Source organism: Anabas testudineus, chromosome 19, assembly GCF_900324465.2.
Source record: "Anabas testudineus chromosome 19, fAnaTes1.2, whole genome shotgun sequence".
NCBI lineage: Eukaryota > Metazoa > Chordata > Actinopteri > Anabantiformes > Anabantidae > Anabas > Anabas testudineus.
Window position 1 is genome coordinate 16,792,798 of NC_046628.1, and position 26,304 is coordinate 16,819,101.

The window sequence follows — 26,304 nt, forward strand, 5'->3', positions numbered from 1 at the left end:
GGGCGGGGCTGCCTGTCTAGTGTGGAGATTCCAAGGTGTGTGGCCCAATCAGTGGTTTGGTTGACTTTGCAAAAGGAGGAGTGACGTCCAGGTGACAACAAGATTTATGAAATGCTCCTTCACACATCATTCATCAACATAACAAAGTGAGTACAAGCATCTCTACTGAACCTTTAACAATGAAGACATCATTTAAACATTTACAATATGTATATCAGAAAAAGGCACAATTAACTGGAATACATCCTATCATGGACACTAAAAGTGTAATTGACAGACATGTAATTACTGTGTATAGTTTTGTGTCTCTTTATGGTGATTTCTTATCTCTCTGTAGTTATTTTGTGGTTATCAGGTGTCTGTTATGGTCCTTTTAAAGCTCTTTTGTGTCTATTTGTAGTTGTCTTTAGTGTCACTTTAGTCACTAAAGTGAAATAAACACTTCATACAGAGGATCTGCCCCCTGTAGGCTAGTAATTACTACTACATCCTAGTAGTAATTTAGTAGATTTATATATTCTAATTAAACAGTTATGGCAAAAATTACATAGAAGAAAAATATCTGAAATCACGTAGAAATGATTTATCTTCTTTTAAACTCTACAGCTGCCCTCCACACATCAGCTCCTTGTCCCAGTGTGATCTCCTCTGGTAAAGACTCGAGTTCCAGCAGAGGTGGAAGGTCTTTCTGCTCCAAGTGGACGTCTAAGGTGGACCTGATGCTGGAGACAGCAGGGAGTCAGGGAGGGAGTGGAGAAAACAACTGTTAGCACTGCATCCATTGTTGCCACCACAAGCATTCCCATTCACTTCCCTGCCCAGCTGCTGCTTCAATAGAAACGACGTGCAGCTGAGGAGATACAGCTTAAGCGCCGTTCTCCTGACAGATGGCTGCCCGGGGTCACGCTCTGGTCCTGGAAGTCAAAAGGCTCCAAATCCCAGAGGGCACCCCCGGGTGGGACCTCCACACTTACCCTGATTGAAGCTACTTAGAATCAATGGATTCCTTTACACTGGGGTGGTTTTCTTTAAGCTACAATAGGCACACTTCTTCATTCATGAGCTTACAAAAATTCTAAAAACACCTTATAGAGAAACTGCAGAATAAAAACATCTCTCTTTGGATTGTTTTACCATCTGGTCCGTTACCTTCTCCAGAACTAAACTCACAAATGGTAAATTAGTTGTGTTTTCACTACACAAACAGTGTGCTTACTCCCAGTGTGGATGGTAACCCTCGTCAGGAATGGCATTGCTCGTCTTCAGCAGCAGAATTTCATGCAGCTCCAAAGAGAAAGTGTCAGTATCTGTGGCAGCTAGGAAAACCTTCAGGCTCCTCCGCTCCTCCTCTGACAGCTTCTGCTGGAACTTAGAGGGTAGTTTCTGAAATGGATCCTGAGATATGATCATGAGTTAGTTACAATCATTTTTTAAGTCTGATGCACTTTATATCAGAAATGACACTGAATTCCTTCAACTGTTTTTATTGGGGTCAATCTATGAGCCCCTTTGGTGACACCTTTAACAGATTAAAGCCCACAAAATTTATCTTTGCGGTGTTGGAGGTCAGCAGCCAGAGGTCATCAGTGCAAATAATGACTCACAATCCATGGCTGCTTTAAGGTCTGTAAAGAGACTTGGGTGATTAGATCCCTGTGATTTTATGATTCTATAGATACTTGCCTGCTTTCTGTTCAGCATAAGCTCAGATTTCCAACAAGTCAGGAGCTGCCAGGTGAATATGCTGTGCTGGAGTTTGCTTTCTCCAAGACTCTAAAATACAATTGAAACAGAAAAGTTTGATTTAGTTTCTGAACTGCAGCTTGTATGTACTTAAAATTAAAACCTACCACTTTTGAGGGTCAACAGTTTAAGATTTTTAAGAATCAATATGCTAATAGATTTTCATATTTTACTACATCTATGAAAAGCAAAGGATCTCTTAACATATGCCCCAGACGATGAATTACAGGACTGTATGCAGTAAATAGAATTAAACATTAATTAACACAGCAACAGAGAGGATCAGATTTACAGTACAGTACAGTACCAGTTGTTTAATTTGACTTATTTCCAGATAAACAGCTTACATTTTAAAGCTTTTGTTATTTGAAGTATTTGACTATTGGGAAAGGGGTGTTGCAAACACATTACAAAATGAGATCAACGCCATTAGATTTTTTGCATAGCACTGTTGCAGTGGAAATAGCTGTGGGTCTGGTGGTTTCTACCTTGGCTACAGTGCTGGAAATCTGTGGGCCCATCTGTAGAGAATCAGTGAGGTAGGACAAAAGTGGAGCCTGAGGATCCCCACCCGTCTTTCCAAGAAAGCGAAGGCCGATCTCCACCACAAACACAGCATCACAAACATCTGTGTATGAGCGCAGCACAGTTCTCATGGTGCTGCTCACGGAGCCCTTCAGTGGTTCCTGTAGTACAGACAGTGAAAATGTCATCAGGCCAATGAGACGAGTGTGACGAAGGAAATTTACCGCTAACAAAGGGGCCTCACTAAATCCTACACGTTAAACTACTGTGAACATTCTTTGTCTGGCATTAGTTGGTTCCAGGTAAAGACTTTAGTACTGTAGTAGTAGTAGTAGAATAACTCAGGACTACAAGAAATCGAAAAGTCTTACCTGGCAAATCTTTTTCCTGACCTCAGATAGAACCACAGAGAAATCCTGTAAGTGTCTATTTAGGTACCTCGAAGTGTCCTGGTTGGGATAAAAGAGGAAAACTGTGCTGATTAGCAGAATGTTTGGTTTTACTGGACATCTGTCTGCAGTTGTGCAATTAGTTTTGGTTTTTACCTCTTGGATAAGTGGTTTTCCAGCCAGGAAGCAGCGGGCCAGCTGCGTTTGAATTCCTGGCAGGTCGTAGCTGCTGTCTGTCTCGCCACCTTTCTTTAAGGTGTAGTGGCAATGGGCTAAAACCAAAGGTAGCAGCTCTCTTTCTGGGTGGCACAGGGCCAGTTGGGTTTCTGATAACTTCTCTAAAGGAACACTGTAATCACTGGGGAAATAAAACAGGAGCATGTCCATCATCATCCCTATAAATTACAGGATTAAAATCATAACACAAGTATCAGGAGAGAGATCCTTGGTCTCGATGATCCTATAGTAAATGATAGAAACGAGAAGCTTTGTGCACAGGACTTGACTAGAAGATGAACCTCTACTTACAAAAATAACAGCTGGTGATCAAACACTTTCAACACCACAGGTTCATGAGCAAGAATGTCACCTTTAGTTTAAAGGGTTTGTCAGCTGTCAGTTGTTTTGAGTGGACTGACCTGTCCTCCTGGTGGCTCACTCTCCTGGCCGCTCCCACCAGGCTGTTGTGAGTCTCTGACAGAAAGCGCACCAGGGTTTGGAGACACGACCCGGGCCCATGTCGGCACGGCGTCAGAAACTCCCCGGAGCTCTCGGTTGTCACCTCCGTCTCATACAACTTGTCCACACCGAGGTCTGCTGCTGTATGTACACACAGGAACACATAGTACAGGAAGTCATGTAGTGAAGGAAGAAAACATCCACACAGTCGGATTTTTAGAGTTTACAGTTGTTATGCACTGAAAAACAGAACAGTAGATTTAATGATACTATTATTAAATAATAATAATAATATTGATTATGACCGATTATGCTGAATTGGGACGCTTTTACAACTGCACATGTAGACATGAGAGATACAGGATGATGCTCACAGTTGTTTGCCACCTCCGCTCGGAGGCAGTTCCACACTTTGATGAATCTGTCCACTCTCTCAAGCAGCATCTTCTTCTGGTATCCTAGCAAAGGTAAGGAGGACATGTCAGTGTGTTTCATTGCTACTGTACTGTACATTCAGTTATTACTTCAGTGTTGATATACCTGCTGGTATCCGCTGCAACATCTGTGCAATAGTCTGAGGTATTGATGCAGTCGACTGAGGGAACACCCTCAGCAGGTCAGACTGTAAAGCTGCCAGCTCAGGTAGGTGATGTAACTGTCTCACACAGTGGGTCTGGGACGAACACACAAGGAAAGTTACTGAACATTAGCTCAAAAAACTTGCAGGACTCATTTTAGGCAACATACAGTATAAAACACATGGTGAAGTAACATGAAATAACATAAGACTGTGAGTAGACTTCAGTAGAAACCTCCTCTCAGAAGCATCGCTGGGCCTCATTTACAAAGTGTTTATTATTCACCAATGTTGTCTCATATGGAATTTGTTTGTTCTTAGGTAAGGAGAACGATTAGGACCTCTCTATTTGTACTATCAGTCCATATTTTCTTTATCAGAAAAGGGATTTTAAATTCCCCAGATGAAGATTGGTACCTTTTTGAGGAACAGGATCAGCAGAGGTAAAGACTCACGTCCCTGCGATTCTCCCAGCAACTGGGAGAATCGCTCCACTGTCATGATCTCAGGGAGAGTCCAGAAAGAGGAGCGATTGGTCGGGCAGTCAGAGGCACAGGGGGGGAGGGACACTATCTTCCCAGGATCCCCATAGAGAAGATTCATCAGGGGGCTTCCACCAAGTCCATCATCAGCACTGATCCTGTTCTGAGCTTCAGCCAGATTCTTCTTCAAATGCTGAAAAGATGGAGATAGAAGAAACTAAACGACTGTGTCCTTCAGGTTTATGAAGACATTCAAACAGTCAGTGCTCTACTTTTAAAAATGTTTGTTCCGTACACGAAGCACTGGGTTGATGACAGAATCACAGACCAGCTTCTCCCACTCTTGCCGTCCTTGCCTGGAGGACAGATCAGGTCTTGCACCACGGGAACCTTTGTCAACATTCAGCAGAGTTAATGTCCTGTTTTTTACATGAACAGAAGAAGCAGCTGAGTTTTATGTAAGGTTAAAAACCACCTGTGTTGAATTCTGTGCTTCTGTTGAGAATCAAATGAACTGTGACAGCTGTGTTGTCCATGTTCTGATTCAAAGTCTGCCCCAACACGCTCACGTCCTTCTCAAGGTGGCTCCACAGGAAGTTGAAAACATCAGGCGGCCTGGGGTGGATCATGTCACAAAGTCCCTAAAACACAAAGAAACATACAGGAGTGTGGCTAAATGGTGCTTTGATCTTTGAAACACTGGTTACAGGTGAAGGTGATGCTGTGTCAAGTGAAGTCGCACTCTCTCATTTTTTATGGCGCCTTGAAGCATGGCGAGGTGCGTTAGCAGCCTCAGGATGCAGGACTGAGCAGACGTCATCTGTCTTTCAGGGGCTTCGGACCGTCGATCAGCCTGTCCCAGAATATGTCCGGGTCGGGTTTGATCTCTGACAAGAGGATGAACACTGATTAAATAAAAGCAACTGAGCGACTGATGATGATGATGATGATGATGACAGAGCTGGTAAACTGAACAAGGTAATACCTAAAGACTGTTTGGGGAGTAAACCCGTGGACTGGGTTATGGTTTGATCCACCAATTTCATGTCCACACTCTGGACATGTTGAGATAACCACTGGTTTACCACACTGTAGGATGATACAGAAGCAGATTGATTTACTTTACATGTTATTTTCAATGCTTGGCTTATGAAATAAAAAAGACAAAAGGCTCACACCTCTCCGACAAAGCATGGATGTCCATTGACACAGGCTGAAAAGAATGAAAAAGACATCATAATGTGTGTATCCTGTTTTTTTATTCATAATAAAAAGAACCAACCTGAAACTTCATCATGTCAAATACTTACTATACATCTGTAGTTTCCTCTCACCACTCAACCACTGCCTGGCTTCACTTGTGTGATCATCGGCCATCGTTGGCAGGAAAGAGTTCTTGGAGGAATAAATTGAATTAACATTTTCATTGAGGTACTACAGAGCTCTGTCACCTGCCAGATTAAAAAACATTGGCAGCGTAACTCCACCAGGTGGTGATGTACCACAGAAAAGGAAGGTAAACTCCCTTTAACAGAGTTTCTTCCATTAAAGGGACTTTTACTAACCCACTGTCACCAGGTGCTTGCTCAAGAAGGATTATTAGGTTGAATTTATAAAGAAGATAATGTTTAAAATTTGAGTTTCTCTCAGAAACTTGTTAAAGATCCTGTTATACTATGAAAAGCTGCTACCGTTTCCAAGCTAAAGCACATGTCGGTGAGAAATGTAGACAACTATGAATTTAAAATGGTCTGACGCAGCTGAAAGCAGCAGAAAGCAGCTGAAAGAGAATTACATTAAGGGAATACTAAGAGACAGCATGAAGCATCGGCAGAGAGGTAACGTAACGTGTCTTACTGTGACGTTCTGAGGCTGGGAGGCTATCTGGTGGAGAGGGAGCAGCAGAGAGTTTCCACTCAGAAGCACAGAGTCCAGATGGACCAGCAGCTCTAGGAGGGTTTGTCTCTGAGCTGAAAGATTCACATCAATGTGGAGACTCGAGCCCGGTCCGCCAATCTGATTGGACAGAAGCGAAGTGCAGAACCCCCTGAACTCCTCCAAACTGATGTTTTTCAGGAGTTCTTGAAGTCTCGCTGTCTCCTGTAAGTTCATTTAGTGTAAATGTGTAAAATAAAAATCAGATTTAAATGTAGAGTATATATTGTTATCTCAGTGTGTTACTGCGAGGTAGATCCTACATGCTGTAATACATGTAATATAGGCCTTTAAATATAAACATATCTGTTATATATGAACATTTCTTGCTCAGTGACCTGTGGGGAAGGATGTATGTTGACGTCCGGTGACCTGTAGCGACAGGTGATGTGTCTGAACAGAGCCAGGGCCACGAAACTGATCTGACCGCCTTTCAGCTTCTGAGGACATAAAATGAAACATCATTCAAATCCTGGTCTGAACTCATGATGTCTATTAGCTCTGGACTTTCTCTGACCTGTAGCTCAGACATCAAGCTGTCAGATCTGTTTCCCATCAGAGCCTGGGCCACAGTGTCTCTCATCACTCGGTAAGACGTCCCACAGCAGAGGAACTGGTCTACGCTGGTCGAAATCATTCTCTTTGAGGAAACAAAACAGAGCATGTGAGTGTGGAAATTACATCACTTGTCTCTAAATGTATTGTCTCGTGTGCCTTTACCTGAAGTCGAAGGAGTTCTCCAGGAAACACCCATCTCCAGGCTGGGATGTTCATCAGCGACAGTATGCAGTCTATACCAGAGCGTCTGTGAAGGGCTCGCAGCAGGTAAACTCTGTACCAGTCATTTCCACAGTACTCACACAGCGCTCTCACCTGGCACAGGTACGGAGCCTCCGCCTCTCCGTTTCTGCCTGCATGTCATGAAACAGCATCGAAAACATTGGTGTCATTTATTTCAAACCATGTATTAAATGTGTGATTTTTTAGGCAGAGCACAGCTACTGTATGATCCAGCTGTGATTAAAGGTCAAACACACCGTGACCTGTGGCGTCCTCCAGCAGCCGGGCAGCTTTGCTCAGGCATATTCTCAGCCTGGCTATGTTGAGCAGGTACTCAGCCGGGTCTTCTTGTCTGTCTGGAGTCTGTTTCCTGGCCATCCTGCTCAGAAATTTGATTTCTGCTTGCCTTTGCTGTTCACTACTCTGTTTCACTTCTCTTGCTTCGGAGCATAACAGCGAGTCCTGAGAAATATAATGAAAGAAACAACTTCTGGTCAAACAGTCTTATTTTGAATTGTTACCTGGAAATTCGTGCACTATTAAAACAATTTTATGAACATATTGTAATTATGTCAAACCAACTTCACACTAATTTGGTACCACTTCAGTCATGTGTGTTTAGTCCTTTTGCAGCAGTAACAAGCATCTTTTGAAATAAACAGAAAATTAAGATTACATATATAACAACGTGCATCATCTACAAACAAATCTGGTTAGATCACTGTAAATGGTGGTGGTGTTTTTCTGTGAAAGGTTTGCTTCTGTGCCTCTGATCATAATGTTAATAATGTTAATGAAACACTGCAAGAACACACAATGTTCAATTCAGAGGACCTATTAGAAGAGGCTCTAGGAGAAAGACTCTGAAGTACAGGAAGTCAGAAGCAGCTCAGAGGCCACTGGGAGAGAAGAGAAACCACAGAAAGTCCATTTCACATAAGAATGAGACTTTGTCAGCGATGACACTGCAACACACAATCTGGTCACCAGCAAAGAAAGATCACAGGAAGAGGAGATGGAGGCTCTTAGACTTTAAAAGGTTTTAACAAACAACTGATATATGGTGAAAACAGGTCCAGAATGAAATGACAATGTCCTGTTCAAAAAAATGTATATATAAATTTAAAGATAATGTTCATGCACCAGTGGGAAATGAAGCTGGTGCTTTTTACCTGGAAGCAGTTGACAAACAGCAGGTAGAGTTCAGTGCGGTCCTCTGTGTCTAGGAGATTCTCCTCCAGATTCCTCAGGTAGGTCTGAATGTGAGCCTTCACCTGGTCAAAACTGATTCATGCACCACTGTTAACCAACATGCAGTTCCTAGAAAGTGTCTTACTGCAGCTGCAAATGTGAGGGATTTTAGCAACTTAGCTAACTTAACTCATTTAGCAAATTTTTAAACTATTTCTAAAATATCATTTGAATAAAGTTTCTCCGTACCTGTATTGCAGCAGAAGTTTGGGCAGCACAGATCGAACCACCGGACTATTGTCTACGCACTCCAGGAATGGAGTGAGCTCTCTGGTCCTGTACACATCTCCTGCATCACACAAAAACATCCAGTAATCCAGGGGTAAACAATCAGTGCTGCAGCATCACATGGTATAAAGCTGTCGTCATGCACTATATCCTTCACTGACCATTAGCAGAGACGAGTAAAGAGAAGAGGAGCTCCACCACCTCTTCTCCGGGCTTCTGCCCCTCTGACAAACAGAACCTGGACACCACCTCCAGGAAGAAGGCGTTACAGCAGTTCCTGACCGCTGCTTGTTGTTCAAGTGCTGCCCTGAGCCACAGAGAGCAAAGTGTTTTAGACGACATAACTATAATAGGGGCACCCAGCATCACAACATAAGCATAATGTCTTCTTGAGAAATGTTTCAGAATCCACTGTCCAACAATGAAATGTGTCCAAAATAACCTAAACATCTGTAATTTCCACTGAATATGTTATTTTTCTACAACTCACTTGATGTTGTGACAAACAGTCGGCTTGAAGTTGGACGGCACGTCTGCCCTGCATTTAGGACAAGAGTGTCTTGTGTCGATGCTGCGCCTGAGACACGGCAGACAGAAGATGTGCTCGCAGGGCAGGACACACGGCTCTTTGAGCTCAAACAGGCAAATTGCACAACAAATGCCAAACCTTAACAGAAAGAAATAAAACAAAAGATTATATGAAAGTGAGTCAAGAAACGTTCATGATCTTATTTTGTGGTCCAGATGTTCACGTTGACAGACTCTTGAATACATATATTTAAATGCAGTCTAACCTGAGATCCCTGCTGATGCACTCATTGTGGAAAGAATTGAGGATGCGGATCAGCTGCTGCAGGGTGTCCACACTTCTTATATCAGGTGACTCCCGCATCAGCTGTTAGGAAATGAGACAGAAAACATGCTTCCGTTTTAGTTTTTTGTTAATTTGAACAGTTCAATCATCATATACTGCTCCATAGTTTCAAGACAAAAACGCTTTTATGTACGTTCAGATGAAGGTTGCAGTGTTTAAGAGCCAGTTCTTTCAATCTCAAGTCATCCCGTTGAACTTTTAAAACGACATGCTGGACAAACGATGCAACAACCAGCATTCCTTCCCACAGTGACCTGACAGAGGAAATGAGACTATAAATTAACCCACAACACCTCCAAAGCTTTGTTTTTTTTACCATTTGTCTTCTAAGACTCACCTGATGGAGTCCAGATGTTGCAGACAGGCAGGACTACAGAGGACACTGTACTTCTGTCCAAACGCTCTGTCCAAACACGGCTGCAGAAACTCCACCCTGCTCACAAACGACTCACACTCTTGCAGAGAATTCACAGTGAGAAGTTTAGTCTGTTCAACACAGTTACCAAGAGCCAAAATGTCCTCCACCTGCCAGAAACAAACAATCGTGTAATGGCTCATTTACATTTTTAGTATCAATAAAATGTATTAACCTACTCAACAAAATCATTCTTTACAAAATGGATCTCCTAAATGGACATTAGCCTTTTAGCATTTAGAAGTTCAGTCCAAAGTTCTCACCATTTCTTTGGTCTCCCTCTTTGACCCCTGCTGAACAATACTGGTGGCTAGGTCAGGCTGCAGCAAAAATATGTGGCAAAGCGTGTCCAGTCGTTGGACGAAATGTTTGGCAGCAGCCATTATCCAGGCAGGAGAGAGGTCAAGATCAACACCCATGGACGTCTGAAGCTCAGTGATGCAGCCCAGCATGGCTTTGGTGAACACCTGCAGTACATGACACAGAAAAAGTTGAGACCATCTGGCTGTTCATGAAAAAATATTTCACCTACATATATGACTGTGCATCTATACCCTGAGCTCGTCCTTTGAGTTCATCTTTATAGTAAGCAGCAAAAAGTCGTGCAGGTAGTGGTGACCGTACTCCAATCGCACCCTGTCTGAGAGTTTCTGTAAGAGACTGCCCACCCTGCTGTTGTTGAAGGTGCTCACAAGCTGCAGTATCCTGGCAGTGCCATCCTCTTTTGTTACTAAGGAACAGGAGAAAGCAGCAAAAACACTTGAACAATGCCATGCATATGAGTGTTTGTGTGTTTAGTCATTAAGAACTCTGTGAGACCAAGACAAACCTGGCATAAACTCTGATTCTTCCCAAAGGCTTTCAAGATGCATTTTGATTAGCCAACTGAAAGGGGCAGCACAGCCCTGTCCTTCACCATCCAACAAGAAGTAATGTTGCACAAGCACCTCCTGGTCTGACTCACTAGAAATATAATAATTAAAAGGAAAATGATGGATCTTCTTGGTGAAAATCACTGTGGTAATAATAAGACGTAAGATGCTTTTATATACCTTGTGTTTTGAGGAGATGTTAGGTCTAAAATCTGCGGATCTGCCAAAATGTCCAACCACAGCGTTATCAGTCCCTGACTGAGCCTTTCATCAGAGAGTAGGTCCATATTGGCATACCTGTCCATTACTTCCAACATACTGGCCAATACTGGAGTCACGGTGGACTGAAGACAGCGCCACAGGGTATGTCTGCCAAAAACAAGACACACAGATACAACTATCAAGCACCTAGACAGCCTAACGCTGTACAAAGATTTGAGAAACATCCAACTTATTGTCCATTAATATTATGAAGGAATGGATGGTAACTTGCATTGAAATTCACTAATTAGGCAGAATTACACGGTTTTAGGTCACGTGGCACATTTTCCTTTTTTCGGCACAGAAAACTGATCAATTGTTACCGTCACATCTGACGAAGACATTACCTCAGAGTCCCCCCCTCTTGTAGAGCCTGGCGTTTCTTGGCTTCTATGCTCACCCACTCCTTAGGAGACCCCATCCTCTCTTCTCTCTTTGCCAAGACATCAGCCAGTCTACTCAACAACTCCTTCTGAAAGTGAGCTATAATAAAGATCATAGTTTTATTGGAAACATATGAATAATCAGTAACATGTAGTGTAGCAGTATGTTTTTATATCCGAGACTGAGAGTGGTGTTGGCTAACGGACTAAATTAAAAATCATAATTCACTTAACTTACTAATCAACACATTATCAGAACTCAATCAATCAGTTCTGTTTGTTTTGTGCAAAAGAGCTTAAAATGTTAAATTTGTCCAAGTAGTTCATCTTTTTATATATAACATATTAGTTACTTACTTCCTATGTGCTTTTGACCAGCAGCACCACCCAGAAGATTTAGAAGGATGTGCATTCGCTGCATGCTTCGTGATGTCAGACCATCAGGGTCCCTCAGCAAACCCACAGCTTTTTGAATGCATGACCTCACTAAGGACATGCTGCGGAGGTGGGCTCTGTCAGCCTGTATGCAAACAAAAAACATTTTCATTTAAAGAAATCTGATAAACAAAGAATTTATTTTACACTAAAATATATATTAGTAAGTTTATTCACACAGGGGTCTATTCTTACCCTTGCAGTTTCTCCGTCTTTCTTGTGGTCTAGTAAAGATCAAGAATACTGTTCATTTAAAATGAATTTATAGCACAATTAAAGTATCTCTTTCACATTTGTAATATAAAGAGTTGTTAAATTCCCAGAATATGTGTATTTCTACCTGAGTGTTCAGGGTTGAGCAGGCTGCTAATCAGAGTTCCACAGAAACCATAAAGGTTCAGACTCATGTCCTCTGAATCCCTCAAGTCATCAATATGAACCGAGTGCCAGACACCTTTGATGCAAAAGACAAAACATGGCTTTTAATTTTTTAGACATCATAGAAAATACACTTACCAGTCACATTCCTGCTTACCTCCTTGGAAACCAATGTACTGAGACTGGCTTGAAATTCTTGAAGCCTTCACAATGAAAATCACCCAGCAGGTCTGATCCTCCAGTGACATCAAGTAATTCATGGTGCAATATCTGTACACAGGTCATAAAGACAACTAAAATATGTCCTTTTGTCCTATTTCATCATTGCATGCATAAAATCAGATATGTTGTGACAGCTGAAATCATTCCCTACTTTGCTGAGGCTATGAGCTCATCACTGCAGTGGGATTCCTCAAGGTCCATCTGGATTAACAGGATGTGAAGCGAGTGACCAGCATCTTGAAGGAAGCCCCTGACAGAAAAGAGAGTATAAGAGAAGATCAAAAGACCAGAAATGCTAAGAAATTTCATGCTTCTGTCATCTAAACAGCTAATACCGAATCTTGTTGTAGAAGGAGACTTCAGTGTCAAACTGGTGGAGTGAGAGCAGGAGGATCCTGTCCGTGTGCAGTCCCAGAGCATGGGCTACAACTCGGACATCTGATCTGGTTAACAAGCTGGAGAAGGTAGTTATCTGTGCAAAACCACAAAACAGTCATGTCAGCGATTTGTAAACATTGTAGAGAAATTCTAAAAACCATATTAGATCAAAGGTGTGTGGCCTACCTCTAAAAACCTGCTGGACTCCTGGTGCATGTTCAAGCAATGTTCTAGGAAATCCCTGAGTGAGTGGTGATGTTGTTGCTGGAAGTACATCCTCTGGAGTCTCTCCTTCTCCTGACTTGCTAAGTCCGAATACTTCAGTCTTAACACAGCGTCAGGAGTGGCACAGTTCAATAAAACACCTCTGGCTCGGTAAAAGACTTCTTCCTCCTCATTTTCCCCGGAAGATGCAACATTGTTTTCTGTCTCCATCATTTCTTCACTATCAGACATCATATTGTTCTCACCATCATACACTTCAGTACATTTTTCATCTCCAGAAATGTCCATGTCTTCTCCATCAATCAACTTATCATCCTCCTTAATAGTTTCTTCTTTCTGTCTGTTAGAGTCAAGTATTTGATTTTGTTCATCTTCTTCCATCGAGATATGTTTGTCATCCTTTTGATGGCTTTCTGGACTGTCTCCAACTTTGTCTGTGCTCCTTTCTAGTGCTTGCAAGAGAGCACTGGCACAGGCATCACCATGAAAGCCAATGAAAACATCAGACAGCTTAAAATCCTCTGTAGCCTCACCTAAGAATTCCTTCACCCAGTCCTTCAGTTTGTGGAGAACCCTGAGCTGCCATGGTTCCAGATCGGTACTTCTATCCACCCTGTGTTTTTCAAGCCTGTTGATCAGAGGCACAGGAAAGTGCTCGTAGACCTTCTTCTGGTCCTCTACTACCACCAGTCTGAAGTTTGCATGAACACGACATTTGACTCTGTGGGAGCCAAGACCTAGATCGACATACTGCTGATTACTGAGGTAAACATAGTATTGGTTTAAGGCATCATACAGGCTTTCATAAAGATTTTGCATGTTGAGCAGGATGACTGTGCGCCCGGTCTCCATGCATGTTTTCACCCGGTTCACATTACGGCAGATTTGGGCATATTCCTGGTCCTTTGGGAACCCTGAGCCAAAGATTATTTCAGGGGGTGTATAGTTTCCTTTGGAAAAGACTTGTTGCTGAAGGATATGGAGAGCTGCATTATTGGTGGTCAACAAAAGGAGGTAGCGGCTTTCCTGGTTGCTGTCATGATCAAGATTCTTCTTCACCATTTGTAATGTACTTGGTCTCTGAACTTCTGTAAGGTTTATGAGAACATCTTGGAAAAATAAGACAGGATCAAAACCCTCTGGCTGTCCACTGAAGTTGCGTAAGATGGCCTCTACTAACTGTCCACCATCTGGTTCTTGTTGTGTGGATTTGACTGCAGCAAAGAGCATTTTGACTAGGCTGTAATAGTCCCTTAAACCAAAAAACTGATTCTTTGAAGTCTCATGACAGATGCTCAAGAAGGCCCTTGCCAGAGAGGGAAAGAGGTGTTTGATCTTCAGGAGAATTTGGTTGGAGGATGAACAAATACCCTTAGCAGTTTCCACAAGTTCATCCTCACTCGGATCCCATCTGGAGACAAATATTCCCCTGTTCATCTTCGCTGGGTCAAGAGCCCAGTTGGAAATTCCAACAAAGCCGACCTTCATATGTGGATCTGGCTTGTCATTGTCAATGCAACCATCCTCCAAGAGGGGATGAAGGGTCTTCAGGGGCATTTGAGGAGAATCTTCTGCTAGTCCTATCTCATCAAGCACCACCACTGATACATACTCATCCATATTTTTGTCCTTCTGAAACCGGGCACAATTCCTGAATGTCCCTATGATACCCTCAGGACTCGAGTGAGGACTGCACTGGAATGAGACCATATGAACTTGTTTGAGATTCTTGAATAGTTCACAATGGGAGTTCTGGCCCTGCATGGCATCAGCAACCACTGTCTTAGCAAGCGACTTAGAGCTTCCTGGTTTGCCAACCAGAAAGAGTGGGATCCTGAGCTCAATGCAAACCACCATGAGAAACACATTCTCTTTGAGTGCAACATTTTTGGCTATGGTTTCTCTTGTCTGTATGTTCCGTAGGAAGAAGTCTTGACAGGATGAAATCTCATCCTGCAGTGCTATTGAAGAGTTGAGAGTGTCTGGAAAGTACCTACAAATTACACTGAGGTACTCCTCTTTGGCCACTAGAGACGGGTAGTAGCAGACACCAACTGCAAGAATCAAGCACTTCAGCGTTTTATGATCCTCACTGAGAGACGAGCAATTGTTGAAGAGGATCTCGCAATGCTGGTAAAACCAAACAAGCACTTTCATAGACCTCTCCACATCCCTGAGACTCACAAAACTGCATTCATTTTTCCTACTCCGCATGTATTTCTGGGATGCTGCCAGCACATTTGCAATGATGTTCCTGCAACGCACTGGCAAACGATGGTCTTCAACTTTCTTCTGGACAATCTGTTTGATGTAGGAAAGTTCAGTTGACTCACTCAGCTGACCAAAATCCCACACCAAGGAGGCCATGCTTGGAGGCAGAGGATGAACTCTGTACACCAGCTGCCTCAGAGGCACTCTGCCAAGGCGGTCTTCTGTTTCATCTGCCTTTACCCTGTATCCCAATCCTGCACGTTCCAAACGTTCCACCATTTCAGGAGAGTGCTTCCTGTAAGGATTGCAGGCAGCGATTATTTTTAATCCACTGTCTGTCTTCAAAGGTTCCCCTTTGGCTGAACGGTCACACAGGATCTCCTTGATGGCAAAAATGGCCTCTGTGGTGTTGGCTTCGTCAAAGAACAAAATGGTGTCTAGATTATGCATTCTACTGTTTTTCTCAGCAAGGATCTCTGCCTTCCTCACCTTCCTGTAGATCATCTCTGCTGTAGTTCCACCATGTACCTTCACAAGTACCATGTTCTCCACTGGTCTTTCTTCTCTTTGCAGATCACAAAGGAAACTGACTAATCTGGTTTTTCCACAGCCAGTCTCTCCCATGATAACAACTGGTATACCACACCGGAATCTCATATGTATTGCCAACATTTTCATGGCATTGTCAGCAGTGATCTCATATGTTGGGTCTGGATCAAATCCCCCATCCAGCCTTCCTGTACCTGCACCCACAACACATGAAATCCTTTTGATTTTGACTGACCGTGGCAACTGATCAAAGTCTTCAGTGAGCGAGATCCTTTGCCGTTCCAAACCTTGATAAAGTTCTTGTGACATCACATCCTCTATCAAGACCCTGTTGCTCTGAGGATCAACTGCATTGAGCCTGTTTTGCCAAGATGTCTTCACATTAAAGCCAAGAAAAGACATTGAGAATCGGTCTGCGTTAAAGAAAATATATGGATGAGACTCATTTTCCCAATGCTTACGAATTGTCAGACGTGCAAGAATGTCCCCTTCCACACTGTTTTCAAAATGAAACATGGGACTTTGATGATGTGTGTTCAGAGAGGGTGAGGCAAAATCTTTTGCCATTAGAATCATGAACTTTACAATGAATCCCTTGAAACCAGGTAACTGGTCAGCCAGAAAATCTGGATCACAGAAAATTGAATTCTCACAGTCTTTCAGCTGCACATTGAGAAACCAGGAGAAGTTCTTCAGCTCAGCCCAGGATGGATCTTGCATTCCACAGTATTGCAGGAAATGACTGACACAATCAATAGGATTACCTATTTGGGATCCTTCCTGGAATTCAAAACGATCCAGATTCTGTTTATTTCTGTATCTCTTCAAGTACTGATAGGGTCTTTGAATCCCCTCACTGCAAAACTCCTGATCATCCATGAGTGGATCAAAGCTCTGTTTTGTTGACACCCTTTGACAGCTCAAGATCTCATTAACCTCTCGTGGAGATCTACAATGGATGGTAGGCAGGATGTCAAGAAGTCCAAGCCTCATCTGTGTGAGCAAGAGATTGGAGTCAGTTTTTTAATGATTGCATTGATAGGCATAATAATAATCATTAATCATCATCGTAAAGTGTTATTATCTACCTCTTTTGACTGGCTCTCCAGGGATATGTTTATTTTTAGGACCTCAACAGTGATCAAATGTGCTACATTCCTTCTCCAGAGCATGCCATGACTGTCGCTCAGACAACCCAGAACTAACAGATGGAAGAGGAGCTCCTCCAGACCTGAGCGAACCTGGAAAAGGTAAGAAGTAATAAAAAAGAAAAAGAAAATTCAGAAAACAGTACAACCAACAACAGAACAACCTTTGTGCAGCAATAAGTGCTTTCATACTTACTCCAGCGGTGTCAATGTGCAGGAGAACTGGGTCCTGCTCTCTCAAGTGTACCAGTTTCTCTGATAGATTCTTGATCAAAGAGTCTATATCAATGCTTGGCTCAATCAGTCTGATCCTAATATGTCTGGCTCTGGGAGAGATCTGCTGGAACTTCTCAAACAAACGATCCACATAAAGGGATTTCCCTATTGATAAAAAAGATGCACTCTATCAAGAAAATGATTGTACAACTTAGTCTAAAGATTTTTACATGACAGTAACAATTTGGTCTGTTTGCTGCCTTAAGCCCACTAGGAATCACTTACTGACACTAGTTGACAAAATTCACATTCAAATTCACATAAAAATCTAAATATACAAAATGTTTTTTACATTAATTCTATTCTTGTCTCTGTGGTTTATCCTTACCAACTGCAGGGCGTACAGATGATACCATCCAGACGGAGAGCTGATCTGGAGAAACCAGTGCGACTGAGTTTTGTGGGAATGTGTTTTGTGAGAAGTGGTGACGTAGATATTTTCTGGCAGTCTCTGCTGTTAGACTCTCACCAGCTTGTATTTTATCACTGCTGAAAAAAGATGGCACATATCTGTGCTGGTGCCCAACTGGACTGACTATAACCAAACGATAATGAGGGTCAGCAGTTCTTTGGAGGACCTCAAAGAGATCCCCCAAGGCTACGCTGACATCATATCCCAGCAGCCCTGGATTGACGAGTGAATAAATCTTCTGACAGTTTTGTTGGGAGTTCTGTCCAAGAGCTCGGCAGAGGAAGATCTCCACTTCCTCCTCTGAGGTCTCCTCTCTGCAAACTAGAACTTCGTCAGTAGAGGGCAGCGGCTGCTCTGGACTATTCATGTAGAAAGACAGGACAGTGGTGAAAACCTCAGCACTAGAACAAAGGACAAGGTTTGGTTTCCCCTCCTGAAGAACTGGTGGGAGGTTCCTAATCATGTGTTGTTGGTTCATGTCAGAGAGGCATGAGAGGAAATGGGCCAAAGTTGAGATGTCCAGGCTCTCAGTCAGGTACTGTGACATGTCCTTCTTGAATTGTCTCCAGAGGTTTTCAAGAGTGTCGCCAACATGCCTCCTGTGTGCATCATCATCATTATCAACTCCTTCATCCTCTGACGAAAACTCCATCAAATCATGTACCTCTTCCATGTCCATGGGTGAAGACGCTGTTAAGTCCATAGAAGGTTTATAATTTTCCTCTTCATTGTCAGACTCCAAATCTTCCACTTCTCCCAACGTTACACTTGCTGCACTGGTGTACGCAGCTCTGACATCTGCCAAAGTACAATGAGGCTTTATGGGAAAAAGTAAATGCCATAACTGTTGAGGGACTGATGCCTGCCCTTCACAGATTTTGTGTATCCAGTGGCACAGATACACCATCTGTTCTGAGGTGTAGTGATTTAGCAAATTGAACATGGAGCGCATGTCACTGATAAAGGAATGCCATTCCTTTTGGCAGCTATCCATGGAGTGAGCCAGCATTTGCAGCTGCTCGGTCAGCTCACCGTAGTACAGAATCTGTTTGCCCTTCAGGGATAAGAAGGTGACTCTGATGCAGGGCTGCTGCTGCTGGGGACAGCACTGGACCTCAGCCTGCCATGCCCTAAAGAGCATGTTACCAGATACTTGCATCTGAAGAAGGATTGTGCCAAGTCTCTGAACTCCTTCAAAGACCTACAGAGCATATGGAGAGGGTTTTAGGGATTTATACATTTATTCACAGCAGGTAACATAAAATTTGTAATTTTTAAATATATTTAAAATGTAACTTTGCTGTTTACAGCTTCATTTCTGTAGTTTAAACTACATTGAAGGAATCTCTCTGTTCATTCTACAGACACTACTTCAACTTTAAATTCAAACTCTTTTGTATTTTACAAATACTGCTGACCTCTGTGAACCTGTTCACTTGTTCTCTGCCGTGCTCCCCCTTGGATGACATGAGCATGAGCTTGTTCTGTAGGTCCAGCAGGTCTTCAAGCTTGTATCTCTTCTCTTCTCTACAACTTTTCATTGTGACCTGTACCATGTTTTGCAGACATCTCTTCAAAGAAATGGACATCGTAGAAAAAGTCCCTCGTTACATAATAATACATAAATCAGTCAGCGATGCCTTGTATTTTTTTTCTTAGACTTGTGCTTGACACTTCTTTTAATGGATGATTGCCCATTTACCTTCTCTGTGTTTTCATCAGACCATCCTATGTGATAAACTCCATCAGCATTAATAGAAGAAGCCAGGGAGAGCGAGGACTGCTCCACAGAGCCATGTGTCTCCTTCAAAGCTTTCAGCCAGCTCAGCAGTCGAGTAGACTCTCTCTGGAAGATAAATCCAGTAGCATCAATGTCACTTTTCCAACAGTTTTATTTTTTATTTGCCAATAAAAATAAATAAATAAATAAAAGAGTAGTTAATACCAATTTGTCTGGCAGCTTCTTGTCTCTGCTCTGGGTGTCCCACACCTGCTGAGCACACCTCTTGAACTCCTCAAAGCCATCTTGAGGGGAGAGGGAGTAGAGCAGAGGAGCGTAGCCCATCACTGCATCGTGGAAACAGGCCACCTGGTCGACCTCTCTGTCATTCTCTCCAGCAGATATGGAAGCCAGGTCAACATAGACCTTCACATCACCCATGTCTGTTAAGGGACCAGAAAAGTGAGCAAACGTGCATCAAAATTACAAAACAATTCTGTTCTTGTAAGATGTGGAGATGTACTCTAATGCAAGTTCTTTACTTTTAAGGTTCTCTTTGACCCAGCTGATCAGAGTTTGGCTCGCAAGGAACTCCTGCAGACAGACAGTTTGCTGCCTGGTGACTGCAGACAGTTGATGTTTGGCATGAAACAGGTCATCACTTAGAGAACCCAGGACCCTCTGACTAAAGGTGTCTTCTTCCTGTTGGTCATAAAAGTTTTATATTTTCATAAAATGAAAAGTACATATCAAAGTGAAAAAGTGTGCAAGTTGGTGTGGAGCTGTAATCTTCTGACAATTAAATTCATCACTTTTCAGTTCAGTCACATAACAGTGTTGGTACCAGTTGGCTGAGTGTGTCGATTTCCGTAAAGCTCCCAGAAAGCTTCATTTTTTTAGCGATGTTAAGGATCACACTGGCTGCAGTCGCTGCTTCGAGGAGCTGCCGATACTCCTGGATCTGACCCAGTCTCAGTTCCACCCAGTTCTCGTCCAGTTTGAACCTTCTTGTCTCAGAGAACATCTCTGACATCAGACTCAGCTCCTTTTTCATCAGTTTTCCATCACCCAGGTCGCCAGACTTCTCCAAAACTTTATCAAGCTCTTCAAACGTGATGTTTGCATTAGCAATGCTTTCACCAAGCTCAAAGAACTTTGCCATCAGAGGGACCCAGATGTATTCATAGATCTGCGTCAGTGTCACTGGACGAGGAGCTGAGTTTGGCCACTCTGATGCTAAGGATGCTGCTCCCTTGACCCACGAGGACAGAATCAGGTTGCTGTGGTGCAGTTTGTGCATTTCATTCACCATTTTCAAGACGTTCATACTGATTTTATACCACAGGACCTGAGGGGGGTCAATCTTCTTCAACTTCCCCTGGGCATCAAAAGACTGAACCAGCACCAGCTGGTTCAGGTTCACAGTCTGGAGATCTGCACTGTGCTGCTGCTCAAGAGTTGACATCTCAGGAACTGGTAAAACAAGAACCACATGAAACCACATTAGAGAAAGAAACATGCTCCTAAAATGTTCAAACTTAATTTACCCATTTTAATTAGGCGTTTGTTATTTAGTTTTCTAGTTACACTCACCTGTGATGCTTTCTCCAACCTTTCCAATCATATTTATCAGTGTCTCTATCTGCTGTTTACGCTGAAGGAAAGAGTTCAAATCCTTCTCTCTTTGTGCCAAAACAACATCTGCTTCAACAGGAACTGTCTCAGATTTGGTATTTGTCATGTCTGTCGGAGACATAATGCAATTAGTTTTCTATTTCAGGGACATTTTTAGTCATTGTGGAAGACTGTTACAGTGATGTTAAAGCTTGTGAATGTTCATACACTGTAGATAAAGTCTCTTAAACTGCTCTCTATGTTTCAGGCAGATCTGTAGGTGTCCTAGTTGTATGTGTCCCTCAAGCAGAGAGTTCACCAGAGACTGGACTGCAACCACACAGCTGTGAACAACCTCTGCTGCAGAGTCATTCACTTGGATCGACTTCCAATCACCTGTGTCAAAACAATGACAGTGTGACCATCATGAAGCATGAATAATGAAATCATTACACAAAATAATTGAATAAACAATGAAATAAAGTACCAGAAGACAGTAAGTGGTTCATGGCGGACTGTGGACTGAGCAGCTGGAACACAGAGTTTCCACTGAACCTTGTCGCTGATTCGACCACAACAGCAGACACAACAGCAACAGGGAGGTCTTTCACCTTAGATCTGAGACTCCTCATCAGGTTCCCTTCCTGCTGTTTCTGAAATAAACACAAATGTACACAGTATGAGCACTGACTGGGTCGAATACTGTGACCTAAAGATCCAAGAACTTATATGACGGGAGAAATATAAGAATTCTCTGATGTAACAGAAGTCGTGTCAACAGAACAGACTATGGACACTCAGGATTAATGGGTAATGCTGACTGTGCACTTTGAATCTAAGTTAGAAGGAAGAAATCTAGTTTAGAGATCTAGTAGTAGAGTTTTTAAGTTACACTTAAAACTGGAGCAGTGCAGTTCTAGAACATTAAATGAAACTATGTAGGTACCTGGCATATTGTCTTGATTGCTGACTGACACAGGTCGTTGAAACAGGTCTGTATGACATCATGACTGTTCCTTATAGCTGCCATTGTTGATTCGAGACAGCAGACCAGAACTTGATCCTCCTCACTTGACTGCAAAGGAAAAAGAACAATTCAGCTGAGCCACAGAGAACCAGAGAACCAGAGAACCAGAGAACCAGAGAAGCATCTTGATCAGGACTAACAATGTCCTGTATCTTCATCAATGCTGAGAACACTGACCGTGGAAATCCTTTTCTGCAGATCTTTTTTAATGCTTAGCTTCCAACTGGTTGAAACCTCCTCAACAGAGCATTCCACCTTGATCAGGTTATCCCACATCTGCCAATTCAACACAGATACCATTAAAGAGACAACATACAAATCTGGTTTGTGTGATTCCAGCTGTGTGGTAACAGCTGCCTGTTGTGTTGACCTGTGTACCTCGATTTCCTTTGGGTAGCTGGCAGATTTTGATGCTGTCAGAAGAGGCTTTTGCAGGAGTTCGTCTCTCCATTCTCTGATTCTCTGCTGCACGTCCTGTAGCGTCTCCAAGAGCTGCTGCTTTGAGGTCTCAAGCTCATCATCTTTGGACTAACAGACACAAACAAAGATAATGAACTGCAGTTAAAGGTCCTTAGAGAAGCATCAAAGGTGCATAAAAGATGATTACCTGTTTTGTCAGTGCGGCATCAAAAATCTCAGCCAACCTCGTTACAAGCTGGTAGGACAGGACTGCTGCCTGGTACCATGGGATAAGTAGCACAAGTCTGCATGTGCTCTTAGCCACACTGATGCTGCTCATGAAGGCTGGTTGGATATTTCCTGATTCAATCATTCTGCAGATACAAAGCAAAAATAAAAGAAGCTCACTGACAGAACACATCACTGGAATATGAAGATTACTTCAGCTTCGCTCACCTGTCCTTCTCTTTGTCTAACTTCGGCAGCAAATGAGTCAAGAGCTTCTGAGTATGCTGCATGGAGAAAAACAAACGTGGATCACAGATAATCATTTAAAGTTCAAATGTTGTAATTTGCTGATTTTCACCTCCACAATCTCATCTCGTGCTCTCTTTGAATCCCTCGACTCTCCACATGCTCGGAGCCTGTACAACAGACTCTGGATCAGATGTTCTGCAGGTATTCCTGTCAGGTCTGAGAATTCAGGAAGATCCTCAAATGCAACCAGAGACAACCAGCTTATCGGAACCAGATCCATCTCTTTAGCCGTCGGCAGATGCGTCTGGATCAACGACAGGATTCTCCTGCGTGGAAGAAAATAACATCCACAAAATAAAAATAATCCCTTTCGGAAAGAAAGAAAGTTAAGGCTGCGTTGAGATTTACAGACTTACCTTCTTTTGTCAGGGTGGGACTGTATATTCTGTCTGAACCGGTTGAATTCAACCCCCTTAAGTCCTGACCAGTTCTCCTCCTCCACAGTTGGACCCACTTTTGTTGCTTCGGCTTCTGGGCGTCGGAGTCTGAAGAGCAGAGGAACGAGCAGGACGAGCTCCGACACCGTGTTCTGAGCACACCAGTTTATCAGACCCAACACAGTACTGAGGGGGGGAAAGAGAGTCAGGACTAACTGAGATATAAAACACGTTCATCAAGTCTGGATTCACTGAACAACCAAGTTCTAATTCACATGCTAAAAAATGTTGTAGCTACTGTTGGATTAGTGTAATTTGACCTATTTTAAACTCATAGTTCACAAATAGAGTATCTCATATTGCAGAACTTACTGCTGTGGATTTGGAAAAGAATGGCACAATGTGTCCAGGTTCTTTCTGTCCATCGCTGTCTCTGAGGACACCAGGAGGCACAGATCAGCCCAGCCTTTCACTCCAAGGTTGATGTCACATTTTCTGGTGATGATGAAAACGGACAGGCCCAGAACAAGAGGGCTGATGTTCCTGCAGCTTCCTGGGAATTCTTCCTTCGGCTCCCCTTTTAAGATCTGAACCAACTTCTCTGAAATGAGGTCATATGTCTGTAAATAAAGATAAAATAAAGAGAGTTTGGTTACTGGTGAAATACTGCAGGTAAAATACGGTCTTATAAATACTAGAAGTCTTTCTGTTGAACCAACCTTAACCATGGGAGGTCTTGAGTCATCTGGATAAAACACTCTGTGACTGAAACTCCTCATAAAATGCATCAAATGGTCACAAAGGCTCTGAGTGCTCTGTTTGTCTGACGGCGACCATTTCTGGAAGATTCTGTCCAGCAAAGTTCTCGCTGAAGTCTGCCAGGCATCTGAAAGCTCCACCCCTTTAGGTTTCCTCCAGCCGACCATGCCAAGTCCAGTTTGCCATAAACTCTGGTGCTCCTGACAGCTGATAAAGCCTTCATAAAGGTGCAGCTCTACGTGGAACACAGCCCGACAGGTACATGATCAACTCAATCTGGAAACCACTTTGAAACCATGATAAAGGGTTTGTTGTCTTACCTTCACAGCTGTACGGAACCCGAACCTGTCTTGTGGCGACCTCTGGAGTTTCTTTGTTTGATTTTTTTACCCCATACCAATAAGTCACTGGGATTTCTCTCTCCAAGGTTTTTGCTTCAATGCAAAAGTTTCCTTCCACCAAATAACCTCCCTGTTTTTTACCACTAAACACAGAACAGGCCGTTAACACAGTGAAGAAGTGTCAGTCAGAGTTAAAATGCACAAACAGAAGTGTCCAGACCGGTTAAACAGGTAAAATCATCTTTTCACTGATGAAGCCTTTGAAATAAGAAAGAGGTCAAGATGGCTGCAGCATAAAGTAAATCTGAGAGAGCATCAACTGAAGTGACGGGACTGTCAGCGAGCGTTAAATGTGTTTAACTTCTTGCCGTGTTTTTGTGTAAATCAGAGTTTACAGACACTTCATGTGGTCTGTTGAGGCTGAAGTGTGTAGTAAAGTGTTTATCTGTATAAATACTCACACGAAATGTGTGACTTCGATGGGTAGATACCCTCCTTCATGCAACAGTAAGAGCTCATCGCGTTCCTGGTTGAATTTGAACCTTTTATCCAGAACAGCATAGACGTGGAAGGTGAACATGGGGACACCAGGTGGAGGTCTCACTGGGCTTCGATCGCTGTGGACAAAGATAAGTTCATGTTCACCATCACAGTTGGAACCACAGTATTCGACAGACCCCTTAAAACCACCCTCACCATGTGTTTTGGGTTCTTGTGCTTTCATCTGCTGGTTTAGCAGCAGCCATGTTGGACTGTTTCTCAGTCTTCCCGTCTCCAGACACAGCTTTGGCGTACGACATTGGTTTGACACCTTTTTCAGCCCGAGTGTCTCGATCGCCGGAGGTTCCTCCGGAGGGACCCGCCTCTTCAGACCTTGAGCCGTCGTTTAGGTTTGCATCTTGCTCCCTGGTTGACTCTGATGATGCTCCCTCCTCGTCTGGCTTGTTGTCCTGCAGCGTGGCCTCAGGTGTGAGCTCATCCTGTTTTGGCTCAGGTAGGTCTGTCTGTGTTTCCTTATTGCTCCGTGCAGCTGCAGGAGTTTGTGTTCCCTGGTCTTTGCCTTTATATTTCTGTGTTTGAGTCTGAGCGGACACCATCTTGACTTCTGGGTGGTGTTGTTCTCCACCTTCTTGCATGTTGTCTTCAGCTTGTTGTCCTGCATGTTGTGTCTCTGAAGACCTGCTTGGAGTCTCCTCAACCACCATGGAGTCTGTGTTTTCACTCTGTTCCTCTGTCACGTGTGTCCTGCTCTCTTTCCTTCTCTGATTTGCTCTTTTCTTCTTCTTCCTGTTGTGAATTTTCTTTTTTGATTCTTGTTCCTGAAACAAAAACAAAACCTTTAACTAAGATTCCCTTATTTCGTTTTTAATGCTTTAACAGTTTAAAACGTGAAGACTTCTACCTTAGTTCTTCGTGATCTTTTGGATGTGACACTGTCCCCTGCCGTGGCCCCTGTCGTGGCCCCTGCCGTGGATCCAGAGCCCCTGTGGAGGTTTCCTGCTCCGTGCTCCATCTGCAGGGACTCAGGTCTCAGGTGAGTTCCTGTTACCTGAATTTAAAAATCACCTCAGTTTCATCCACAAAGTCTCCAAATCTCAGAGCCGTGTTACACTCAGGTAGTAAGAAAAAACTTCAAATCCAGTTCCTCTGAAATCCACCTTAACCAGTCGACAGGTGATTTACTGACGTCACTTCGACTTGGATCAATCTAAATGCAGCGTTAGAAGTGCAGCAGGGTCATATGTGAAGCTCCCTGTCCTGTTTTCTGACCTTTGTCCTTTGCAGACTCTCACTTCACAGCTTTTAAAGAGCAGCTGGAGAACTCCAGGAAATGTTCGGGCAAGGGAGCGTCAACAAATGTGTCGTCTGTTCTGCAGTTCAAGCTCAACTCTCGATATAAACT

General features: G+C 43.1%; 1 protein-coding gene across 2 annotated transcripts; it reads right to left on the reverse strand.

Moving 5' to 3' along the window:
* Positions 1 to 88: 88 nt before the first annotated feature.
* Positions 89 to 26,220, reverse strand: rnf213b (ring finger protein 213b). 2 transcript variants are annotated; one of them, XM_026351314.1, is made up of 64 exons: positions 25,804 to 26,220; positions 25,098 to 25,720; positions 24,863 to 25,018; positions 24,381 to 24,544; positions 24,021 to 24,295; positions 23,674 to 23,921; positions 23,281 to 23,487; positions 22,974 to 23,190; positions 22,844 to 22,899; positions 22,596 to 22,761; positions 22,367 to 22,516; positions 22,166 to 22,264; positions 21,908 to 22,036; positions 21,449 to 21,614; positions 21,190 to 21,357; positions 20,941 to 21,090; positions 20,192 to 20,820; positions 19,890 to 20,049; positions 19,573 to 19,790; positions 19,330 to 19,473; positions 19,046 to 19,198; positions 17,544 to 18,828; positions 17,136 to 17,320; positions 16,880 to 17,032; positions 12,993 to 16,784; positions 12,764 to 12,900; positions 12,580 to 12,678; positions 12,364 to 12,476; positions 12,169 to 12,282; positions 12,024 to 12,052; positions 11,751 to 11,913; positions 11,358 to 11,493; positions 10,930 to 11,118; positions 10,707 to 10,840; positions 10,432 to 10,607; positions 10,141 to 10,344; positions 9,800 to 9,987; positions 9,596 to 9,716; positions 9,383 to 9,483; positions 9,079 to 9,255; positions 8,750 to 8,895; positions 8,550 to 8,649; positions 8,282 to 8,393; positions 7,367 to 7,571; positions 7,050 to 7,240; positions 6,847 to 6,969; positions 6,668 to 6,769; positions 6,252 to 6,494; positions 5,705 to 5,789; positions 5,573 to 5,607; positions 5,380 to 5,483; positions 5,137 to 5,281; positions 4,870 to 5,035; positions 4,690 to 4,784; positions 4,330 to 4,587; positions 3,876 to 4,008; positions 3,710 to 3,793; positions 3,296 to 3,473; positions 2,814 to 3,015; positions 2,640 to 2,717; positions 2,232 to 2,429; positions 1,684 to 1,773; positions 1,217 to 1,395; positions 89 to 722 (listed from the first exon to the last, which is right to left on the reverse strand). In XM_026351314.1, exons 1-64 carry the CDS (start codon positions 25,912 to 25,914, stop codon positions 584 to 586), a joined length of 15,276 nt encoding a protein of 5,091 aa, XP_026207099.1. In that variant the 5' UTR covers positions 25,915 to 26,220; the 3' UTR covers positions 89 to 583. The 2 variants fall into 2 exon arrangements, with proteins under 2 accessions (XP_026207099.1, XP_026207098.1); XM_026351313.1 differs by having other exon boundaries at positions 3,296 to 3,476.
* Positions 26,221 to 26,304: the final 84 nt, after the last annotated feature.

What these genes read in the sequence shown, in the direction of transcription:
- rnf213b (XM_026351313.1), bottom strand. Translation starts at nt 25,914, where the DNA reads ATGGAGCACGGAGCAGGAAACCTCCACAGGGGCTCTGGATCCACGGCA. An exon ending in AAGACGGAGAAACTGCAAGG is followed by an intron (nt 11,914 to 12,023) that starts GTAAGAATAGAC and finishes GTTTGCATACAG; the next exon opens with GCTGACAGAGCCCACCTCCG. An exon ending in GAAAACCACTTATCCAAGAG is followed by an intron (nt 2,718 to 2,813) that starts GTAAAAACCAAA and finishes TATCCCAACCAG; the next exon opens with GACACTTCGAGGTACCTAAA.